Below are 22,194 nucleotides of genomic sequence, written 5' to 3'. Positions count from 1 at the left end.
CTGCAGTTGCCAATATTAGCAAGAAAAAATTTCTGTGATGCTAATAACTGAAACAAAGTAAAAAGGCTAATCTATATATGATTATAAGGAACAGAATCTAGAGGACAATCAGAATGCCTAACGGTTTCTCCACCTGATTCAAAGAACTAAGAATTCTCCACAGATCTGAGTTCACAAGGTCTGAAGTGAGGCCCAGGATTTGTATTTTGAAGAAGTATCTGGTGTGATGCTTGTGAATACACTAAAATTTTGAGAACCACCGATTTGGATTTAGTAAAAGGAGAACATAAGAGAGACAGTTAAGGGGTTTTAAGAGAGGAGATTTCTGTTATTATTTTATTTTTTTTTTAAATTTATTTATGATAGTCACACACAGAGAGAGAGAGAGAGAGAGAGAGGCAGAGACACAGGCAGAGGGAGAAGCAGGCTCCATGCACCGGGAGCCCGATGTGGGACTCGATCCCGGGTCTCCAGGATCGCGCCCTGGGCCAAAGGGAGGCGCTAAACCGCTGCGCCACCCAGGGATCCTGATATTTCTGTTATAAAGGATAATGGAGAATGAAGTTGTAGGGCATGATGATTATTGATGAAAACTTTTCTTCACTGAATTTTAAAAGAAACCCAGGTCTTAAAAATAGGAACACATACCTAGATGATGAAAAGGGAAGCTTCTGCTAGAAACTTCACAGAAGTTTCAAGTATCTTATGATTCAGCATCAGTTTCCTGAACATTTCCAACATGAGGGTGGACAAAGTGCATAAATGCACAGTAAATAGCACCTTTCATATTTTACTGACAGGTCAAGAAAGAGAAACATAGCTCTGACTTAAGACAGGTCAGGTCAATTTGGTCAAAGAAAATTTTATAGAACTTGGTTCTTCACTGCAAAAGAACCTTAATACAACATTCTTTTATCAGCAAAAAGAGGGGATTCAGGTTTACAAATCATGTGCCACTAACACATTCTATTAACACCTAATTACTTCATTTCATAGGAGAAAAAAATAGCAAAGGTGCCTGACTGGCTCAGTTGGAGGAGCATGCAACTTTTGATCTCGGGGTGTGAGTTTCAGCCCCACAGTGGGCTGTGGGGGAAAAACTCGGAAAAAAAAAAAAAAAAAAAAAGGAAAGTAACAGTTAATTCATCGCGTATAACTAAATGTTCTATTTACTATTTCAGTTACAAATGAATTCTTAAAATCATTTTTATGCAAACTCTTCCCCCAAAGATACCTAATATTCACAATGTAGTCAATTTCTATTTGAATCACCATTTGACCTTCCAACTGTCCCGACTGAAAAAGGAGTAAATGTGGTTGAATGGAAAGTTTTCCATATTTCTAGAGGATAAGTCTACTAGAAATGAACACAGATCCTTCCTTCACAGGCAATATAATGATTCATTCACTAGCTGACATACATTTGACATGGAAAGCCTAAAGGCAAGCCACAATGTTGGCAAGTCATGCACAAATTATTTCTGACAACAAAAAGTTTCTTTTCCTTCCTGGCAACCCTTTCAGGATATGAAGCCAAATGAAGCTTTCTGACAAATGACTTCACTTGTAAACATGATGTGCCATCCCCCTCTCCCACCCCATCTAGATATATGGACAGCTTCCAAACTAAAATTCAGGAGAGATGCTTTAAACATGAAACTCAGGCTCATCTACTCCAAATCCATTCTTTCCCCTAAATGGAAATCTGACAAAACAGGAAGTACTTGGCAGCATATAGGAGCAAGTTCTGTAGCTTATGTATTTACTGGTAACAGACTAGTTTTTCATCACCGTGTAATAAAATGCAGAACTTCACATTTAAGAGGAAAACAAAAAATTTGCCTTGGTTACCACAGTTCCCTTGGCAATTTAAAGGTCTTAAGGACAGTATCACATAGGACACTGAGGAATAAGAAACAGGAAGATGGCTTTTATTTTTGTTATAGTCTTTCAAATCTCCCCCTGCCACCCCCCAGTCCTGTCCATCAAGATCTAAAAGCCACTAAAATTATACGAACACTGGAGGCAATTCTAGGACTACATAAAACTAAGAAATACAAAGATTGAAAAGAAAAAAAATAAGATTTTTGGTTTGGTTTTAGGGAACCAACTTAGGGGGAAAGATTTTGTTTATGCTTCCACAGGATTGGATAGCCCTAAATACAAATTCGTATAAGTCCCTAAGTGGGCCATGAGACTCAGTAATACACTACCAAACATACCATAAGCCAACAAAAAGAAAAAAGAAAATGAAAGCCCCTCCATGATTTCTTTCAGCAGCTCCCCACCCATGCTCGCCGCCGCCCCCCCCCCCCCCGGCTCAATTCCATTGCTGTTGAAACCAGAAGTATTTCCATGTAACAATTTCTATCTTATTCTATGTAATAACTTTAAAGCTCTCACACTTAGGAGTCAACAGTATATCGAAGTGCCTACTAAATGTTAGACTAACAAATGACGTAAGGCATTATCATCTATTTTTCCCACCCAAAAAGTAGGCTGAGACCCACAGTAAGTCACGAAATCATGTCAGTCATAATAGGGTTAAAAAAAAGGGGCAGCCCCGGTGGCGCAGCGGTTTGGTGCCGCCTGCAGCCTGGGGTATGATCCTGGAGACCAGGGATCGAGTCCCACATCGGGCTCCCTGCATCGAGCCTCCTTCTCCCTCTGCCTGTGTCTCTGCTTCTTTCTCTCTGTGTCTACGAATAAATAAAATGTTTAAAAAGAAAAAAAAAAGAAAAAAAGAAAGAAAGAACTACCAGAGAAAATACTGGAGAACACTGTACTTTCATTTATTGCATGTGGGCAATTTTACACACACAAATGCAAAATAGAAACTTCACTATAATGAAATTAGTGGTCTTTCTTAGCTATTATTTCAGATATCTGTTTTATCACACAATGAAAGTATTTAGAATGCCTATTAACTAAAACAAGTGAGGTAGATATGACATTAAAGCTTCTATCAGAATTTGATGCTATGTGATAGGAATTCCATGGGGGTATGCCTGGGTGGCTCAGCTGTTTAGTGTCTCAGGGCATGATCCCGGGATCCGGGGACTGAGTCCCACATCAGGCCCCCTGCATGGAGCCTGCTTCTCCCTTTGCCTATGTCTCTGCCTCTCTCGGTCTCTTCATGAATAAATAAAATGTTAAAAAAAAAAAAAAAAAAAGGAATCCCACGGGATAGGAATAGCAGTACTTCTTCCTTAAGTGATAAAATTATTGAGTCAATGCCTGATACACTGGATTCAGAATCTCATGTTAAATATCAATTAACTTTTCAGGGACACATAGATATTAGAAGTAGGCTCAGAAATGCTTATTTGAAAAATATGATGCTGGATTGAAACTATTAAGTGTATTAAGAGCTGTAAGTATCTAGCCCTGTGACCTTTATCTCTAAAAGCAGACACTCAAGCAGAGTAATGTATCCCAGGTCACAACCAATGAGAACAGGCTTATGATTAGAACACAGAACAAATGGTTTTCAAATCCAGGGTTCCTATATTAAGATGATTATTCAGTTAAACATCCCACTGAACTACTGTAGAAATTCTGAGAATTTTTGAGCTAAGGGTACATACTTGCCATTTTAGCTTTATGAATGCCTATGTGAGCCTGTTATTTTAACTTATCTCATTTTCCACTATTCTCAATTATTTCAAATTTAGAGGCCAAGACCCTCTCAATATTTCAGTAACTGAGGACCATGTTAGTGTCCTCATGAAATCTCTCACCCAGTTCCTCTTCTGACTACCCCTACTTTCCACGCCTAGAGGCATTATGATAATAAGAAAAATGTTACTTGTAAAGTGAAATTACGGATTCAGTCAAGGGTCTTATATATTCTGTTACTGGCAGAAGATATACTCTAAGCCCTGGCCAAACTTCACAAATTTGGACCACTGGTAATAAGGAAGATTGGTGGGTGGGCATATCTGTGAAAAATCAGTTATTTAAAAAAAACAAAAAAACAAAAAACAAAACAAAACAAAACAAAAAAACAGAACAAAACAAAACAAAAAACCTAATCCCTCTGGTGGACAGATATACCACCTTTAAAAAAACAGCATGAAAATATTCCAATGAAATTCTTGACCTGTGGATAGTCTTCCCTAGTGCTCTACTCCTTACATGTTCTTGAATCTGACTTAATTCTAAAACCTCAAGTGATCAAATTTTAAGTGATCAGGCAAGATGCTCCTAATGTACCAACACTGACAAAGCATATTTTTACTGGCATGCCTTTGTCTACTGAATATCATCACCTTTTAGGGACGCCTGGGTGGCTCACTGGTTGAGAGTCTGCCTTTGGCTCAGGTTGTGATCCCAGGGTCCTGGGATCAAGCCCCACATCAGGCTCTCTCTCTGCTTCTCTGTGTGTCTCTCTTGAATAAATAAATTTTTAAAAAGAAAAAAAAAAAAGGAGTATCACCTTTTAGGGGTGCCTGAGTGGCTCGGTCAGTTGGGCATCTACCTTCAGCTCAGGTCATGATCTCAGGGTCCTGGGATTGAGCCCTGCATTGGGCTCCTTGCTCAGCAGGGAGGCTGCTTCTCCCTCTCCCTCTGCCTGATGCTCCTCCTGCTTGTGTTCTGTCAAAAAAAAAATAAATAAAATCTTAAACATCACCTTTTAGATTGGTATACACTTTATAAACTTTCACTCCACAAATGAGTGCCTACTAAGTGCCAAGGCTTGTGACAGGTTCTAAACTTACTAAGGTGGGTAAGGTATGTTCTCTGACTGTAAGGATGTCCTAACTTAGTGAAGGACATCTAAATGAATAAAAAGTTAAAATGTAAGATACAAAGTGACAGGAATCATGTTAAGAGGAAACATATGGAATTCATATGGACAGATTACCCATATAATTGTCGGGGTTATTACCAAAACTTTAAAAAACAGAGTTGACTATGCGGGGATAAGGGAACATTCTAGATTGTGGGAAAAGTGTAAATAAAAACAAAGATCAGGAAAACAAAACCTTTGTATACGGGAGCCATGGCATTTTTAATGTAACTGCAGCAAATTAGTCTGGAGAGAGTGATATGAAAGGTCTAGGATGGGAGGCAAAGAGTCTAGATGCTTTATTTCTGTATATAATGTATTCTTTTAAAAGCTGCTGGAATGACAAATAATATTTAACAGCATTATATGTAATAACACCACTATAATATCTGATAGCTTCCTAAACCCCTGGCATTACTCTAAGCACTTTATATGTATGAACTCATTTAATACTAATCCCAACATTGTCAGGGGAGTTCTACATATATTATCCACATTTTACAGATGGGGCAGAGAAGTTACCCTGGTCATCCCTACACATTCTAAAGCTGGAAGTATCTTCTTTGCTATCCGTGAGCTATTTTTAAAAGCTATCATTCTAATGGGGGCATGGACAAGGCCTAAATCCTGTAAGTAGCTCCAATCACTTAATCTTTGAAAAATAAAAGATACCAAAGTTAAGGGATTAATGAAAAGAAAAGCAATGAAAACATACACATAACCATATATTCATTATAAACTAAGCATACTGAAAATTAATGCACAAATGTTTCTGAATGTATTACTTTTTCCTCTGAGGTCTGTAAAAATAGACTGTGTCTTCTAACTCAAAGCCTACACTATGATGGGAAAATTTTAAATACCTAATTATTTAAATGAGATCAAAGACTTCTTTTTTTTTTTTTTAAAGATTTTATTTATTTATTCATGAGAGTCCCGGAGAAAGAGGCAGAGACATAGGCAGAGAGAGAAGCAGGGTCCCTGCAGAAAACTAGATGCAGGACTTGATCCCAGGACCCTGGGATCACGACTTGAGCCGAAGGAAAATGCTCAACCACTGAGCCACCCAGATGCCCGAATTACATATTTTAAAGACTCTTGGCTAAACATTCGTGCTCCACACACATCTGTTGCTACTCTTTATTTTGTTAAAAATGAAAGAAAATACACAAAATCTAGTCCACTGAGAAAGAGAAGGGAAAGATATTTTTTACCCCATGTATTTGAATAATTTAAAAGCAAACATGTATTTTCTAAGATGTTATCTTAAAACTGTATTTTTTTTTAAATGAAAAACTGACCTCTTCTTCAGTTTGAGAATCATCTGGTTTCCCTGCAGTTATTTTATGTTCTAATCCACTTTAATTTTTCTTTTCAAGTTGTACTTTATTTATTAATTTAAGTAATCTCTATACCCAGCTCAGGGTTCAACCTCACCATCCCAACACTCCAAAACCAAGAGTCACAGGCTCTTCTGACTGAGCTAGTCAAGTCGTACTTTAAAAATGAAAAATAGGAAAATCTTGATAAATGCACTAAAATCTAATTGAAGAATGGAATTAAAATTCAAAATACAGGAAACAATGTTAGGTAGAGCACTTGCCTTGTCCCAGTTAGGGAGCTCATAGGCACTTTGACAAAAGAATGGCTACCAGAAATTTCCAGCTCTAACTAGCAAGTTTAAAACTGATTTCATTTTCCTTACTAATCAGTGGTCTTTCCTGACCTTCCAAATTTGTTAATAGTATGCACTATCCCCTGCTCTTTAAAACCTAGAGTGTTTTTTCTTCTTTACTTCTACAATCAAATAGAGATCAAATGCTACCAACTTCTTCTTTTTCCCTCAGGATCTCTTACCTATTCCTTTCTCTCTCCAGGTCCTACTCTAGTTTCAAGCATACTGATGCACTGCAACAGTATCTTTTTTTTTTTTTTTTTTTTTAAAGATTTATTTATAGAGAGCACACTTGCAGGAGGAGGAGAGGAAGAGGGATAAAAACTGAAGCCAACTCCACACAGAGTCCAAGGCAGGGCTCAGAACACAGTACAGAACACTTAACAAAGTGCAGCACCTCCCACTGCAACAGTATCTTAACCGTCTCCCTACTTCCAATTCCTGTGTCATTTCTTCAAGTCACACTGGACACTGTTTCTAAATGATTTTCTAATAGTACATCCTGTGTATTTTGTACCCCTCAGTGTCTATCCAAAAACCCTCAACAAAAATAACGAAAATTTAAAAAAGTTTATATGGAAAAATATCTGCAGTAAATTACTATTAAATATATAATAGTCTCAAAGAATTAAGAAATATCGTAACTCCTACATAAATGGACAGAAATCCTGAAGACAGAACTTGTCTATTACTAAGAATCAGGAAGTGAAATTACAAAAAAGGTCCCACTTTACTGGTTAACAACAAAAATATTAAAGGGAAAAGGAGAGCTCAACATATTTTGTACCTAATTAGCAAAAATGATTAGAATTATAAGCTACCCAACGCTGACAATCCAAAAAGAATATAATGGATGCACATAGATGATATTATAGCACAATACTGAAAAAAACCAGAAACCTAAAAGGTCAAGCAATAGAAAGAAGAAGCCGAAGATGAAAGAGTTTGATGGAATATTTTCAGACATTAAAATTTTAACAGGGACTGTGTGGTCACACTGAATGCTCACTACAATGTTAAAGGAGCAAAGAAAAATAAAAGTTAATCTAGTAATAAAGAAAAATATGCATACAGACAAGGAAGAGGGAAATTTTAGAAATCTGATGTTCGAGTGGAATTAAAAGTGATGGTTTTGTTTTTAGTTCCATTTTGATTTGTAAAATTTGAGAATAAAACAAAAATAATTTTCATTTCCAGTTCACATCCCAGCTTTCAAGTCATCTCTCAAGGTTCCCAAACCTGTAGAGAGGACAATGACCCCATATAATTCTGATGTGCAGCTAATGCTAGAAATGTTGACGAGTTTGCCTCACAAAATTTTCTTAACGTAATCTTCAATCACCATCCTTTCTAAACTTGTTTACTAACTAGCCCCAAACAGCTTTTTAAATATAATTTTTTAAAAAAGGTTTTATTTATTTATTCAGGCAGAGGGAGAAGCAGGCTCCATGCAGGGAGCTCCATGTGGACAAAATCCCAGGCCCTTGGGATCATACCCTGAGCCAAAAGGCAGATGCTCAAACACTGAGCCACCCAGGCATTCCAGTATAATTGTATTCTGGATCACAACTTCCCATCCACTAAGAAAGCCTAAGATCTTCCCTTTTAATTTTACAAATTATAGTTCACTAACCTTGAAGAGTCTCCAATGATCACTAAGTAAATTTCTTTTTCTTCTGCATTATAAAACAATTTGGTGTGGGGCACCTGGGTGGCTGGTTAAGCATATGACTCTAACTGGCTCAGATCATGGTATCAGGATTTTGAGAATAAGCCCTGTGTCAGGCTCTGCATTAGGCATGGGGCCTGCCTAAGATATTCTCTCCTTCTGTGCTCCCCTCTAATTAAAAAAAAAAACCCACAAACTCAATTTGGCTTTTATTTATTTGTAAATATTTTATTTACTTATTTATGAGACCCAGAGACGCAGAGACACAGACAGAGGGAGAAGCAGGCTCCATGCAAGGACCTCGGGACTCCAGGATCATGCCCTGGGCCAAAGGCAGGCGCTAAACCACTGAGCCACCCATGGATCCCCTCAATTTGGTTTTTATAAAACAATTAGATGCGGGGTGCCTGGGTGGCTCAGTTGGTTGAGTGTCTACCTTTGGCTCAGGTCATGATCCCAGAGTCTTGGGATCAAGCCTTACATCAGGGGCTGTTCAGTGGAGAGCCTGCTCCTCTCTCCCATTTGTGTACTCTCTCTCAAATATATAAAATCTTAAAAAAAAAAAAAAAAAAAAAATTAGATGTGACTGTATACTGAACTTTAACAAATCTATTATTCTAGTAAGCCATGACTTAAATCTTTAAAAAACTTACCTAAATTGATTGAATCTTTTCAAATAAGTATATTAACTTTCCACCTTTGTTTTCTTTTACTAAGTTTCTTAAGCATACATCCTTGCCATGTAGAAACATCACCAGATACCCTAGATCAGCTTGACTCCAAACCCTAAAATGTCACTCTAGTTTGAATTACATGTGGAAAAAACCCTAATAATCTATGCTACCACAAAGCTATAAAACTAGCAGTAACACCTAAGAGAGCAAAAGACTATACAGGGATTGCAAAGATTGCTTTGTTAACAAATGAGCAAGTTATGTAACTTTCCAAAAAATAGCGAAACCATTAGGAAAGCAGGTACATTCAACACAGCAATCTGTTTTACTTCTCAACACATTTACAGAAACTTTAGGTGGAACAAATGTGATCATCTTTTGAGAAATATATATCTCGACACACACACAACACAGACACACAAACACCACACACACACACACACACACACGTAAAATAGTAATAGCCGATCGTAGTTACTAAATAAAACGTAAGTAAAACTGCATACCAGAAACAGAATTTTCAACTGCAGATCCAGGTCTTTTAAAACTGGAACATGTTCCTTCATTTTCCCACAAAATGACGTTTATCCTAAAAGAAAAAGACTTCCTTTAGCTTTGAGTATGCCACAGTCCTCAGAATATAAGACTATTTTATAATCTCCTTAAAAAACAAAGAAAACAAAAACTTCACTTCTAAACACTTTTACTGATGAGATCTCTGTATGTCAACTATTTTAACATGAGCTCAAAAAAAATCATGAAGATGTTCAGTGATTAAAAAACCCAGAAATGGGAACCATATGAATGGATAAGCAAATCCATAGGAATATTCTAATTTTGAGATTTCAAAGTAGAATACTACCTTAAAAAGCTAATTACATAGTGTCATTTGAATCCTTAACCAAATAAATAAAACATCCTGCTTTCAAAATAGATTTTCATAATAGAAACACCATTAAAAATTTTGGTGATTTTGATTTTGTAGGTAACATTATTCTATTACTTTGGGCTCACTGAAATAGGTTACAAAAACCAAATCTATCGTAATGAATTTTCTCTCATTAATATCTAAAAGATGATCTAGTGACTGTTCAGTTAATATTCATCTACAGTCACCTTCCATTAGTACATCATAAAATCCTTAAGAATTCTCAATGGGCTCTCTAAACCTGCATTACATTAGCAATTACAAATCAGTTCAATACTAAAACAAGTATTTGGATCATTAAAAAAATTCTGAAGGATAAGACAGCATCTGTGGAACATTACAAGTTGTTAGAATATTACTTTTTTTTGAAAATTATTACTGTTAAAGGAAACATTAAGTTGGTTTATTTCACATATTTCACAAAAATGCATAAAGGTTCATAAGAAACACTGACAAAGCACCTATCATGTACCAGGTAGGGAAACATAAGAGGGACTAAAAACCTCATTTGCTGCCCTTTGGGTGTAGAGTCTCAAACTGGGGAAGAGCCTGTAACAGTTGCAAAGTGAATGTGATGAGAGACGATATAAAGGGTCCTATGAGGGTACAAAAGCACCAAGAGAATGCACATAAAGATGGAAAACTTGACGGAGGAGACATAAAAGACTAACTATACTATAACAGCAGTATTTGTTTTTAGTATCCTCTAAATGTCACTTCTGTGTGACAAAATATTCCACTGTACAACGCCTAACTATTCTAGAATGAAAAATGCATTAGTTTTAAGAAATCACTTGGTAAAGTCCAATAAGATTCTCAAAATTATTTTACTGTATGTGTGACTTAAAAATTGTAATTCTAGGGCAGCCCGGGTGGCCCAGTGGTTTGGCGCCGCCTTCGGCCCGGGGTGTGAGCCTGGAGACCCCGGATACAGTCCCACGTCGGGTTCCCCGTATGGAGCCTGCTTTTCTCTCTCTGCCTGTGTCTCTGCCTCTCTCTCTGTGTCACGAATAAATAAATAAAAGCTTAAAAAAAAATTGTAATTCTACTTGAATAAAGAGACCCAGGAGAGAAAAATTAAAAGATAAAGCTAAAGAAAAAACGGGGGAAAAAATAAAAGGGAAATGCACAACGAAGATCTAGATGTCTAGGTATTTTAGCCACAGACGTCAGTTCTCAGGCAAAATCTTTTGTAAAACATGAACGAGGATACCAAACATATCACTGCTATTCTAGAAAAACTAAGATATCAGATTATATAAAGTATGGTACATCTATCTTACAGAATACTATGTAACCATGAAAAATGCTTTATAGGCTAAACGTTTCCCATATTCACAGTATTTTCCATACAGAAAAAAACATGAGTGAGAAAATGAGCACGACTAGAATGACCTTTATCTTAAGAAGAAGAGAAACTCCTCTGCATTATACACAACTACAGCATAGACTATAATTACCTTTTGGTGAAAGGAATACAAGAGATTTTTGTTTTTTTCTTTGGGTTTTTTTTAGTAATTTCCCAATGCCACTGACATGCATTATTTGGATCAAATAGTAAGTTTTAAGTGGAATTATAGGTGATTACCCCCTGGGAAGTTCAGCAGTATGTTGTTTTATTATTTTATTAAGATAAAATAAATCACTTCTCTTTAAATTTCTACTGACATATCTTTTCCACAAGCCAAGTTTTTTAATTAGGAAGAAAAAAATCATAAAAATGTTCGTATTATTCTGACAAAAATATTAATACTTAAAAACTCAGAAATGGGAACTCCATGAATGAATAAATTTATATATATGTACTAATTTTGAGATTTCATTCTACAATATCACATCAGGAAGCTAATTATACAGATTCATTTGAACCTCTGGCCAAACCATGCTTCTTTTAACCACCATTCTTCCATTTTGCTATTTACAGCTCTATTGGTACACAACACTGGTCCATAAAAACTTTTCCACACGGTCTACCTAATTCTAAAGGTTTTCACAAAAATTGTAACTCACCTCAGTTAATACTTAGGATATGCCACCGAGAGATCTTGTTTTCTTTGTACCAACTGCCAAAAAAAAAAAAAAAAACAAGTTGTTAAATCACACAATAGTTTCTAGTCTGGAGACCCACCAGCTCAACAGGGTTCAAAAGAGAGGTATTAGGATACTAACTTTAAGCAATCATCCAGACCAGTGTGCTTAGCTTAGGTCACTCAAAAATACCCACATCCCACTTTAAGTACTTTCGAGAGGAAACCACTGCTATGAATGAAAATTTTAGTTAGGTGGTTATTCTGAGTAAATTTAGTCAATGCGGATCATCGACGATGTTCCACATTTTAAAATTTCATTCCTTAAAAACATCTTGCCAATTCGTACTTCCTTTCTACCATTTCAAATGTATTTTGTTCAACAGAACACACAGATTCTGCGAAAAGAACAAAACCAACGGCTGCCCTGAACAAAGTCCCATCAGGGACATGCTTAGTTAAGGTGCTTTCGGTCCCAACAAAACCACTACCGTTTCCTCTTGGAGTAGCCTAAGCAAGCCTCGTCCTGAAAGGGCACAGCCGCCTCTCAATGGTTAGAGTAGCAGCGTCTGGGCTTGCTCCCGAATTCCACACCCTGAAGCCTTCCGCAGTTTCCTCAACGCTTAATCGTGTGAGGAGCACGCGGAAATTATCCCCGCCCCCCCCCCCCCCCCACGCAAATGGGTCTAAGCAAGCACCTTGCCTCCTCCCGTGTTAATTAAGGAGGCGCCCACAGCTGGTGACACTCGGCTGGAAAAATGTGACAAGTTCCCGAAATGCACTTCCAAAGGGAGAAAGAAGTGAGCGGAGAGGAGACGCCAGAAAAATCTCTGGAGAGGCGTGCACAGGACCAGCCTGGAGAAAGAGCCCTGCACGTCTCCTCCGCCCTTTTCTCTCGCGCGGCGGGAGAGGAAACAAGCCTCGCCCCCTTTCACCCCGCTCCCCACCCCGCCGCGGCGAGACCTTACTCTGCCATGGCTGCCGCGCGGCCCGTCCACTTCCGGTGCCGGTGCCGCTAAAGCTGCGCCATCCCCCCGTCACTCGGACACCCGCAGCTTCCAACCGACCTTTTTGAAAGGTCCGCGACTCCTCCGACCTTCGCTAGGTGCTGTCCTGGGGCCAACGGCGGAGAGGTGCCGCGCTCACATGCCTCTGCGGGGTAGAGACCCGGGTCTCTCCTCGCCAGAAACGTAAAATGCGATAGAGCTGCGACCGCCACCGCTCAGACAAAATGGCGCCGACAAGCCGGCTTAGCGCAGGCGCCTTGGAGAGGCCCTGCCCCGCCCCCGTGCAAATCCTGGCCGCAGCTCCGGGTTCGATTTCCATGGGACACTTCGCCGCCAATCCTCGCGCCGGACTGCTCTTCCTGACCCCTCATCTTACCAATCAGTGCTCAGTCAAGCACATCCGGAGTCTCCTCAGCCAATCGTTTTTCAGGACCTGCTTACTCAACACGCGATTCTCCAGTAACGTGAGCCTTCGGAGACAGCCAATCACAAGTGGACGATGTCCTACCTGCTGTTTTTCGCACCAATCCGTGGAGTTTCGTAGCTGCATCCAATGAGGACGGCAGGGAGCGAGCTCCAATCCGAAGCTCTTCGGCGTCATGGGCAGCCAATGGGAGTTCGTGTAGAAGCGAGTCTGCTCAACAGCTTGTTATTTGGTGGATTGTGGCAGTAAATCGGGCGAGTGGGGAACTGGGCGCAGGAACTGCCGCCGCGGCCGGGAGCGGTGCTGCCCGGACGGGGGCCCACGGGGGTCAGCGGGGCGGAGGACCCGGGGGCTGACAGCGCGCACTTGGCCCGCAGTTGGTAGGTGGGGAGGAGGGGAGTGGGGGATACTGAGCGGACGGAGCGGCAGCAGCAGCTCGTGCCGCTGCCCGGGGTCCCGGTGCAGTTGGGAGCTTCGGAGGTGGGGCGGGGGTGCTGGGCAAGCGGTGCGGCGAGCGCAGGGGAAGGGGCGAGGCGTGGAGCAGCCGCGGCAGCTGCAGGAACCGCCGGCGCAGCCGCCTCCTCGGCCGCTTCCCCGGGAAAATGGCTGTGGGGCTGGCCGCGCCGCTAAGTTTGCTTCCGCGCGGCGAGGAGCGGGCTGCTCGGGGGAGCCGGCCCCCAACTCCGCGGCGCGTCCTCCCCGCCGGAGTCCGTGGCAGGACCCGAGAGGGGCCGGGGCAGGTACCTCTCCGGGCTGTACAAAAAGTTGAGGCGGGCGCGGGGAGGAGGCGGCGGCTGCCGCTGTGCGGCTCCCCTCCCCTCCCACACCCTCTCCCGGCCACCTCCCCTCCTCCTCCCCTCTCCGCCCCCCCCAGCCCCCCGCCTCGCGCGGGTCTCCCCTCACTCTCGCGCCTCCGGGCTGAAGGCCGCGGCCCCTGCCCCCTCGGCGAAGGAGCGCTTCTCCTTTCTGACATGGTGCAGAGCGGAGGAAGGATAGCAATGGCGCCGTGACACTCCGCTGCCGCCACCGCGGGCCCGGGGCGGGCCGAGGGGGCCGAGCGGCGGAGGCGGGGCGCGGGCCGAAGTCGGGGTGTCGGGGCGGGGGGGGCGGGGAGGCAGCGGGAGCTCGGCGCCCCTGCCTGGGGGGGCAGCCGGGCAGCCCGGACGGCCCCCGGCCCTCTCCCAGAGCGCTCGGTGCCGGGGCTCCAAGTTGAGCGTTTCGGGTCAAAGTGGCGAGCGCGGCGGGGGCGCGGTGGGCCGCTGGCGAACTCGGGGAGGAGCGGGCTGCCCTTTGGCGCCCGAGGGGTTCTCGCTGCTTCCTCGGCTCCCGCGTCCCTGGCTGTCCTCCGGGGGATCCTGTCCCTCCGCTGGTGAGGGTGCTGCCCCTCCCCGCTGGCGTTTGTTTACTTTCTTTCCTTGGGTCGCTCCCCTCTGTTGACTGATTCTGTGCTTGTCTTTCCCTTCCCCGCGGTTCTAGCGACGGAGGAGCGAGCTCTCGTGGAGCTGGAACCCCACAGATCGCCAGTAAAAATGAAGGTAAGGGGACTCGGCGCTCCTCTGGAACCGCGTGCCCTGGACACTGCTTGTCGTGAGGCTGGTACTGTGGAATGTCATTTTTTTTTTTTTCTTTTTCCCCTACTCACAATTGATTCCTCTACCCAAGCAGCGCTTTCTGAAACTGAGGACGTGTTGAAAGGGTGAGAAATGATCATTGTGTCTAATGCAGTCAGTCCGGCCCCTCTCTGAAGCAGTTAGCACTTTGGAAAGGCTGCACCAGCCTTTCCATTGTTGTCCATTGGGCTAGTATTTTTAAACACTTCCTGTGTTGGCAGCACAACCTTTGCAGAAGTAAAGCTTTCGTCCTGTTTTGGTTCTTTGGGGGAATTTTTTTTTTTTTTTGAAAATTTTTTTTTCTTCCTCCGTGCCAGTAGGATTTGCTAAGGAAAGAATATATATGTATATGTATATATATATATATATATATATATATGCATTGTGTAAGGGAGATATCGTTTTTTCTGTGAAACATTCTGTAGCTAAGATATTTGAAGGTGAACTGAAACTATTGTTTTAGTTCAGTCATTATAATAAATATTTTAAAACCTCTATTCAACCTAAAAGTTATCTTCTTCTGAAGATAGCTAATAGAGCAGACATCTTTTGTGATGTTTAAAGGGAAAGGAAGTTGTAGCATTGTGTTAGTGCAGTGGCATTGAATGTTTCAGGTCAGATATTTTTTGCCAAAGTGTTGCTCTTTGAGTTGCGTTATTCGGAAATGCACTAATTTGAAAAGGTACTTGATTCCTTACTCATTTACTGTTTCAGCATATTAAACTCTGAAACACAGCATTTCTCCAAACTTTCTCTATCTCCAGGAAATGACACATTATCTTATTTAATGTTACTTGGGAAAACTTATTGGAAAATGAAAAGTCATTTTCTACTCAAAAGTGTCATTTCTGAAGTGTACACTGTTACCTTTGCACTTAGCAATATTGAATCGAGCCTACGTGAATACATTTAACTTTTGAAAAAAATAATAGGTAAAATGGCAAACTTAGAATAACAATCATTCTGTTACTGTCAAGATCAAAATGAATGGTAGAATGAAATTCCCTCTTTCAGTGTATCATTCTGATCATGGCTGTTTGCTAAGAGTAGATGTTTTTTGGTAAAACTTTTTATTTTATATACCAAAAAGATTACTGTGATAAACTAGGTACAGCATCAAGTTTTGAGCCGTTAGTTCGTATCTCTGCATTTATCAGCTGAATTTAGACTTAGGTTTTCTTTAATGTAGCTTTTAGCCAATGATTCCCCCAAATAATGGTCTCCTTATGCACATTATTTATTATGTGACGAAAGGATTAGCTTCATTTCTTATCTGGTGCAGTTATACTGTATCCAAAAAAATACTGCCTTAATGGAGCTATATCAATAAACGTTTAACTAGGTATTGTTAGCATTAATCTTAACAGCAGTATTTCTTTTAATTTGAAAACAAAATTTTTAGGCCATAAGTAAATACCTTAATGTTTATGGGACACTTACTGTGAATATGCCTTTTCTGGTTTTGGAGGTTTTTTTTTTTTTTAATATTTTGTGTTATTATTTTTCAAGTAAGCTCTACAGCCACCACAGGGCTTGAACTCACCACCCTGAAATCAAGAGTCACATGCTCTACCAACTGAGCCAGCCAGGTGCCCCGTTTGTTTTTTTAAAATATGTTCATTTCATAAATTATAGAATTGTTGAAACATTTTGTATCTGAAGATTAACATATGTCTTTACTGGTACTTCTCAGTTACAACTTAAAGTGTTTTTTGTTGTCAGGATATAGTTTATGTAGTAAAGGAATGTAATTGCTTTAGGGGTATTTTCCAAATTATTAATAATGTTCATAAACAATATTAATGGCTTTACTACTTTATTTTTTTTAAAGATTTTATTTATTTATTCATGAGAGATACAGAGAGAGAGAGAGAGAGAGAGAGAGAGAGAGAGAGAGAGGCAGAGAGAGAAGCAGGCTCCATGCAGGGAGCCTGATGTGGGACTCGATCCCAGGACTTCAGGATTATGCTGTGGGCCGAAGGCAGGCGCTAAAACTGCTGAGCCACCCAGGGATCCCCTGTTTTTACTACTTTAAATACAGAACCTTTTAATGAGGCTTGAAGTTGGAGGAGGGAAAAGTAGTAGTGACATTCACATTTTATGTTCTTTCATCAGGCGGCGGATGAGCCTGCCTACCTGACAGTGGGAACTGACGTCAGTGCCAAGTACCGAGGTGCCTTCTGTGAGGCAAAAATTAAGACTGTGAAAAGGCTGGTAAAAGTTAAGGTAATTTTTTTTTCTTTTAATGCAACCTGGATTGAAGAGAGTTGGAAAAGGGGAGACTTTAAATCAATATTTTACTGAATCATTACTTCACTTATTGACTCATTATTAGGTGAAAGCACTGTTACATACAAATCTATAGGGAAAGCACATTAAGAAATAAAGAACTCAAAATGAGAAGTTATTCCAAAATGCTTCTCTGAAAATACCATATTTATGAGACTTCCTTTTATTTGGCTCTCTGCTGTTGTGGCACACTTACTTAGGTTGTGATCTATTTTCCTCTCTTTCATAATGTTCAGGTAGAGACAATTTCAAGTGATTAGGAAAAATAATATAGTGGAAATTGTGTTCAAGGCAGTATTAAAGATGATTTAAGAATTTTATTTTTAAGATGCTTTTATGACCAGAAAAAAGTCACCACATTATTCCTGTACATTATTTGGAAATACAGAAAAGTACCAAAGGATTAATACCCATAGCTTAACTCTCAGAAGCTACTATTAATATTTTTGTCTGTCCAGTAGTTTTCCTATAAATGTTTTTAATAATCTTACTTGGATTACAAGTATAATCTTATTATAAACATCTCTAACATTACTGAGCTATGTAATAAAGTTGATGAATGTCCTCTTTGATACTACACCACAGAGATTTGATACGGTCTGTCAGATACTGTACAGTGCCTACCATAACACTATTATTATTGTTGTTGTTATTGGATCATGTTGTACTTTCAGTTTTGTAATTTGCTTTCCACTTCCATATCTGATCTTTTCCTACAAGAATTAAGCATCATAAAAGGAGGAAATGTTTGACTTGTTCTATCCTCAGTGCCTAGAGTAGTGCTCGATATATAGTAGGCACTCAAAATATGGTGAATGAATAAATGAACTGGAGGAGTTATTCTCTTAAGTGTGGCCCTGGACTGGCAGCATCAACCTCATCTGGGAACTTGTTGGAAGTGCAAATTCTCAGGTCCAGACCCCAGACATACTGAGTTAGAAACTCTGGGAGGAGAGTCCAGTGATTGTTTTTTAACAGGCCTTTCAAGAGTTTCTGCTGCATGTTGAAGTTTGAGAACTACTGAACTAGAAGAGTATGATTTGTGTTGTATCCATGATTATTATACGATTTCTGTTTAAATTTTGAACTGCTGGTGAAATTTTTAACGTATTGTTACAATATAATTTGATATTTCTTTTTTGTTTCATTTGGCCTTTTTACCGTGTCAGCTATGTGAGATTTGATTACTAAATATTTACTTGGACTTCTTTGAGAATTTAAACTTTTTAATATTGTGGCTCTTGATACATTTATTTAAATCAGTACAGTGATTGGGGAGGTCTTAAACATATATTATGTAGAATTTCAATTTTCGTATTTGGGTACTTGCACTACATGAATGATTACACTGTATATTTGGGAGAATTTAAAGTAAAAAGTACTTATTTGTAACTGAACTGCATATCATGATTACTTAGGTTTACTTTATTAAGGACCAACAGTGTTCTGGTTTTGTCTACCTTGCGTGTGGTCAATAAAGTTTGATACTGTTTTTTTTATATACTTTGTGACGGAACCTTTTATAACTTGTTGATAAGAAACAATGAAGGCAGTTTTAAACTTTTACAATAATCACTACAAATTATAAATCCTGTATAGTTCATTAATTCAGCAAACATTTATGAAGTGCCTATAATATTCAGTGACATTTGCTAATTGGTGGAGATATAGTGATGAAAAAGGATTCTAGCCCTCAAGGAGCTCACAGTTAATGACAGAGACAATAAACATAAATATAAGACAGTGTAGTAAGTATTAAAACAGAAGTAAGCACAGGATGCTAAAAACGCATAGATTAAAGACATCACAAACATGTCGTTTTAAAAGTAACATACAAATTACTGTGCAAAAATGTTTTCCAGGTACTCCTGAAACAGGATAATACTACACAATTGGTGCAAGATGACCAAGTAAAGGGTCCTTTAAGAGTACGTATGTTCTGCAGTTTAAAATCCGTAATGATAAATCACAAATACATAGCATAAATTATTGAATTTTACATTTGTAGATAGTTTTAAAATTTATAAGAATGCTAATCAGGAAACAAAAATACAAATGAAATGTTGTAATGAATTATATTACACTGGCTGTATCCTTAGTTTAGAAAGATAAATAAAAAAAAGAAAAATCATCTTACAGAGGGTAACTTAGTATATATAAACATGAGTTTTCAGCTACTTTTTGTTTTGAAATCTTGAATGCCTCTTTTTTTTTCATTGTTAGAAATATTTAGCCTGCTAAGTAATATACTAGTATCATAACTTTGATGAATCTTCTGTTGTTCTAACTTACCAAGTAAGTATGTTGCCTCCATAATTCAGTTTAGTGGGTACCTATTTTGTGTTTGTTCCATTTCTGGCCATTTGTTTATGTAATCTTTGTTATGTCAGAGTACCGCTTCGGTTAATATCTGATATACTGAAATATCTGAAGCTGGAAGGTCAGCTGGTCCATCCACTTCTCTCCAGGTGAACCTTTGTCTAAAAGATCCCTTAAATATGAATGCTGAATCCAATATTCAGTGTTTCTGTGAAAGAAAATTAAAGCTAGTCTTGCTCTTACGGTTTTTATGCTTAAATTGCACAGTTTCCTTGAAGGCAGTGTGATGTAGTACAGAAGTTCTGAAGTAAGGTTTAAGAATCTGGGTTCTTATCATCTCATCTGATCCACAATTTCAATGTGTAAAATAAGGGCAATAATAACTAACTTGTGCCAAAGCGTTTTGGCATTCAAATTGCACGATAAATATATCAACACTATAAATGATAAAGATCTATGTGAATGTATGGTAGAATTATCATAGATATTTTTTCTTTTTAATCCAGGTCATATAGTTGGGAGTGATTTTGTTTCTTTAAATTTGGTAATGAAATTTTGGGTTTGTTTTGTTTTGTTTTGTTTTGGTAATGAAATTTTGATGCTGTGTTTTAGGTTGGAGCTATTGTTGAAACAAGGACATCTGATGGATCCTTTCAGGAGGCCATTATCAGCAAGTTGACAGATGCTAGTTGGTATACTGTGGGTAAGTAGTTAATTTAATACATAGGACCTAACTTGGAGTTCCATATACCTTTATTTTATAAGTATATAGTGAATCATGTTGGCAGAGAAATATGTGTTCTGTCAGTTTACTGGATATAGTTGGCTAAAATTTTAATGACATCTGCTGCTAACAAAAATAATAATTACCTCTTTGATCACTTGTGGCTATTTCATCCAAGAATGTATTTCTTTTTTAGGCTACCTAGATTATTTATTTTCAAGAACATCAAATTATATGGTTATTTTCTTCCATTAGAAAGTCGATACAAGTTAGTATTGTAAGTAATCAGACTGTTTTACTTTTCCTGTAATTACGATTAAGATTGTACAGTTGCAATCTTTTATTATATTGCTACCTGTTTTGCATAAGGTAATATAGATGCTACCACAGAATTTAAAGAGTAAAGAAATTCTGGCCAGAGTAGATTCAAATCTAGATGATCATAGCTTAAGTTTTGATTTTTGGTCTCGTCAAGTCTCCATAACACCTTTCAGGAAAGATATATTTGCTACTAATGTGAATGCATACTTAACATTCCCTACATAAGCTTACACTGGCTTTAAAAAAACTTTATTTTAGTGAGCAGCAACAAGTGACTTAATACATGTAAGCTAAAACCTAAATGCAGTATATAGTTGCTGTCATTATATTGAGAATAGCAATGATTAACATTTCCACATCTCAGTACATTCAACACAGTCCTGTGGATAACATCCAGCCTTTTGTTTTAATCTGAACATCTATAACATTTTTTGGTCTTTACATTTATGTCTGGTATAAGTGGTGTAATTATAGTGTGGTTTCCTTCATGAAGGAAAAGAAATAATCCTATAGGTTTACTTTTTTTGATCCTGTAGGTTTACTTTTTTTACGTGATTTGTTACTTTGGGTAAAAATCATTCATTTTCAGGCAAATTACTGAAGCTGTGAAGAACATGCTTTGGTTAAAAATTCTACTTCCTGTGTCTTACTCTGTGGCTTCTATTAGTAGTACCAATTTCTTGTATGTAACTACTGTTTTCTAACTATTTTTATTCTTCTTGGGCCTCCTAGAAATTGGTGTTGGTTCACATCGGTGCTGTTATTCTGAACTACGTATTTTTAGGAAGCTTGGTTGTGGCTGTTGGTAGTTGCTAGAGATTTAAAAACTAAGTTTAATGTTAACTGTTAGAGATCAAGTAAATACAATTTTACTATATTAAACTAGTGGTAAAAATTATAGGCATTCATATATGCAAAATTGTGGAAGATTATATAATGCATGTTCAAATACTTGTATTGCTTTCTATTTGGTATTTGATATCAAGGTTGCATTGATAGTACTTGTGCAGTTTTATTGATACAATGCTTATGCATCTGCAGAGGTGATAACTTTTCAGGTTTTTGCATTTGGGGCTTCTGCACTCCAGAATAGCAGATCTTTATCCTCTATATGAATGGCGTTTTAGCATTCTAAAAGCTAGTTGCTACTGAGCATTCTCTATGGTGATTTTCTATGATAGGTAATTACAGAAGAAATTGTATAATTCTTGTTCTGAAAGATCTTAGAATCTTAATTGCATGTAATTCGTGTATCAGGCATTAGTGTACATAAGAATCATTGGTGCTTGTTTTAAAAAATGAGGATTTGAGGATTTCTAATCTCTTCAATTTAATAGGTCTGGGGATGGCAACCCAAGAATCTTTCTTTTTATAATTACATTGGGTGAATTTAATGCAGGTAGTACACATTTAGTAAAATAGTCACTACTTGGAGAAACAGAGACTTATTCAGGAGAAATGTTCAAAATATTTAAGTTTTTTGCATCTGTGTAATGATAGCAAGTGACCTAAAAAATTTAAGATGCTAAAAAGCACTGTTCACTTTAAGTATGTTCAATATAGTGTTCTGCTATAATGAATATTTAGGTATTGAATGATGTAGCCCATATAAAGAATGAATTAAGTATAATGAGGTTAAAAGATGTCAAATAAAATGTGTCCTCTCTCACAGGTCCCGTGCCTTCTATATTTTTCTTTAATTGAGTGATTACTATCTGTTGAGTTTAATTCCTTT

At 38.7% G+C, this 22,194-nt stretch overlaps 1 protein-coding gene and 1 long non-coding RNA gene across 10 annotated transcripts in view; one reads left to right on the top strand and one right to left on the bottom strand.

Annotated features, from left to right (window-relative positions):
- The window catches only part of LOC121492832, a 36,069-nt gene extending 23,046 nt beyond the window's left edge, over positions 1 to 13,023 (bottom strand). For 4 of the 6 annotated variants that reach the window (XR_005988312.1, XR_005988314.1, XR_005988315.1 and 1 more), the window contains exons 1-3: positions 12,833 to 13,017; positions 11,749 to 11,801; positions 9,317 to 9,399 (exon numbers count right to left, since the gene is read on the bottom strand). This is a non-coding gene — a long non-coding RNA (uncharacterized LOC121492832). Of the gene's footprint in view, positions 1 to 4,542; positions 4,597 to 9,316; positions 9,400 to 11,748; positions 11,802 to 12,832 lie in introns of those variants that run through there. The other 2 variants (XR_005988311.1, XR_005988313.1) reach the window with 2 other exon arrangements.
- Positions 13,024 to 13,398: 375 nt separating this feature from the next.
- ARID4A (AT-rich interaction domain 4A) overlaps positions 13,399 to 22,194 on the top strand; it is a 67,086-nt gene continuing 58,290 nt past the window's right edge. For 3 of the 4 annotated variants that reach the window (XM_041758023.1, XM_041758021.1, XM_041758024.1), the window contains exons 1-5: positions 13,399 to 13,576; positions 14,673 to 14,731; positions 16,922 to 17,032; positions 18,958 to 19,023; positions 20,027 to 20,117. In XM_041758023.1, the coding sequence (XP_041613957.1) occupies positions 14,726 to 14,731; positions 16,922 to 17,032; positions 18,958 to 19,023; positions 20,027 to 20,117 (274 nt within the window). In that variant the 5' untranslated portion in view covers positions 13,399 to 13,576; positions 14,673 to 14,725. Of the gene's footprint in view, positions 13,577 to 14,444; positions 14,566 to 14,672; positions 14,732 to 16,921; positions 17,033 to 18,957; positions 19,024 to 20,026; positions 20,118 to 22,194 lie in introns of those variants that run through there. The other variant, XM_041758022.1, reaches the window with a different exon arrangement.

This window comes from Vulpes lagopus, chromosome 6 (genome assembly GCF_018345385.1).
Source record: "Vulpes lagopus strain Blue_001 chromosome 6, ASM1834538v1, whole genome shotgun sequence".
NCBI lineage: Eukaryota > Metazoa > Chordata > Mammalia > Carnivora > Canidae > Vulpes > Vulpes lagopus.
The sequence above is the reverse complement of the archived record's forward strand: the minus strand, read 5'-3'. Positions and strand labels throughout refer to the sequence as shown.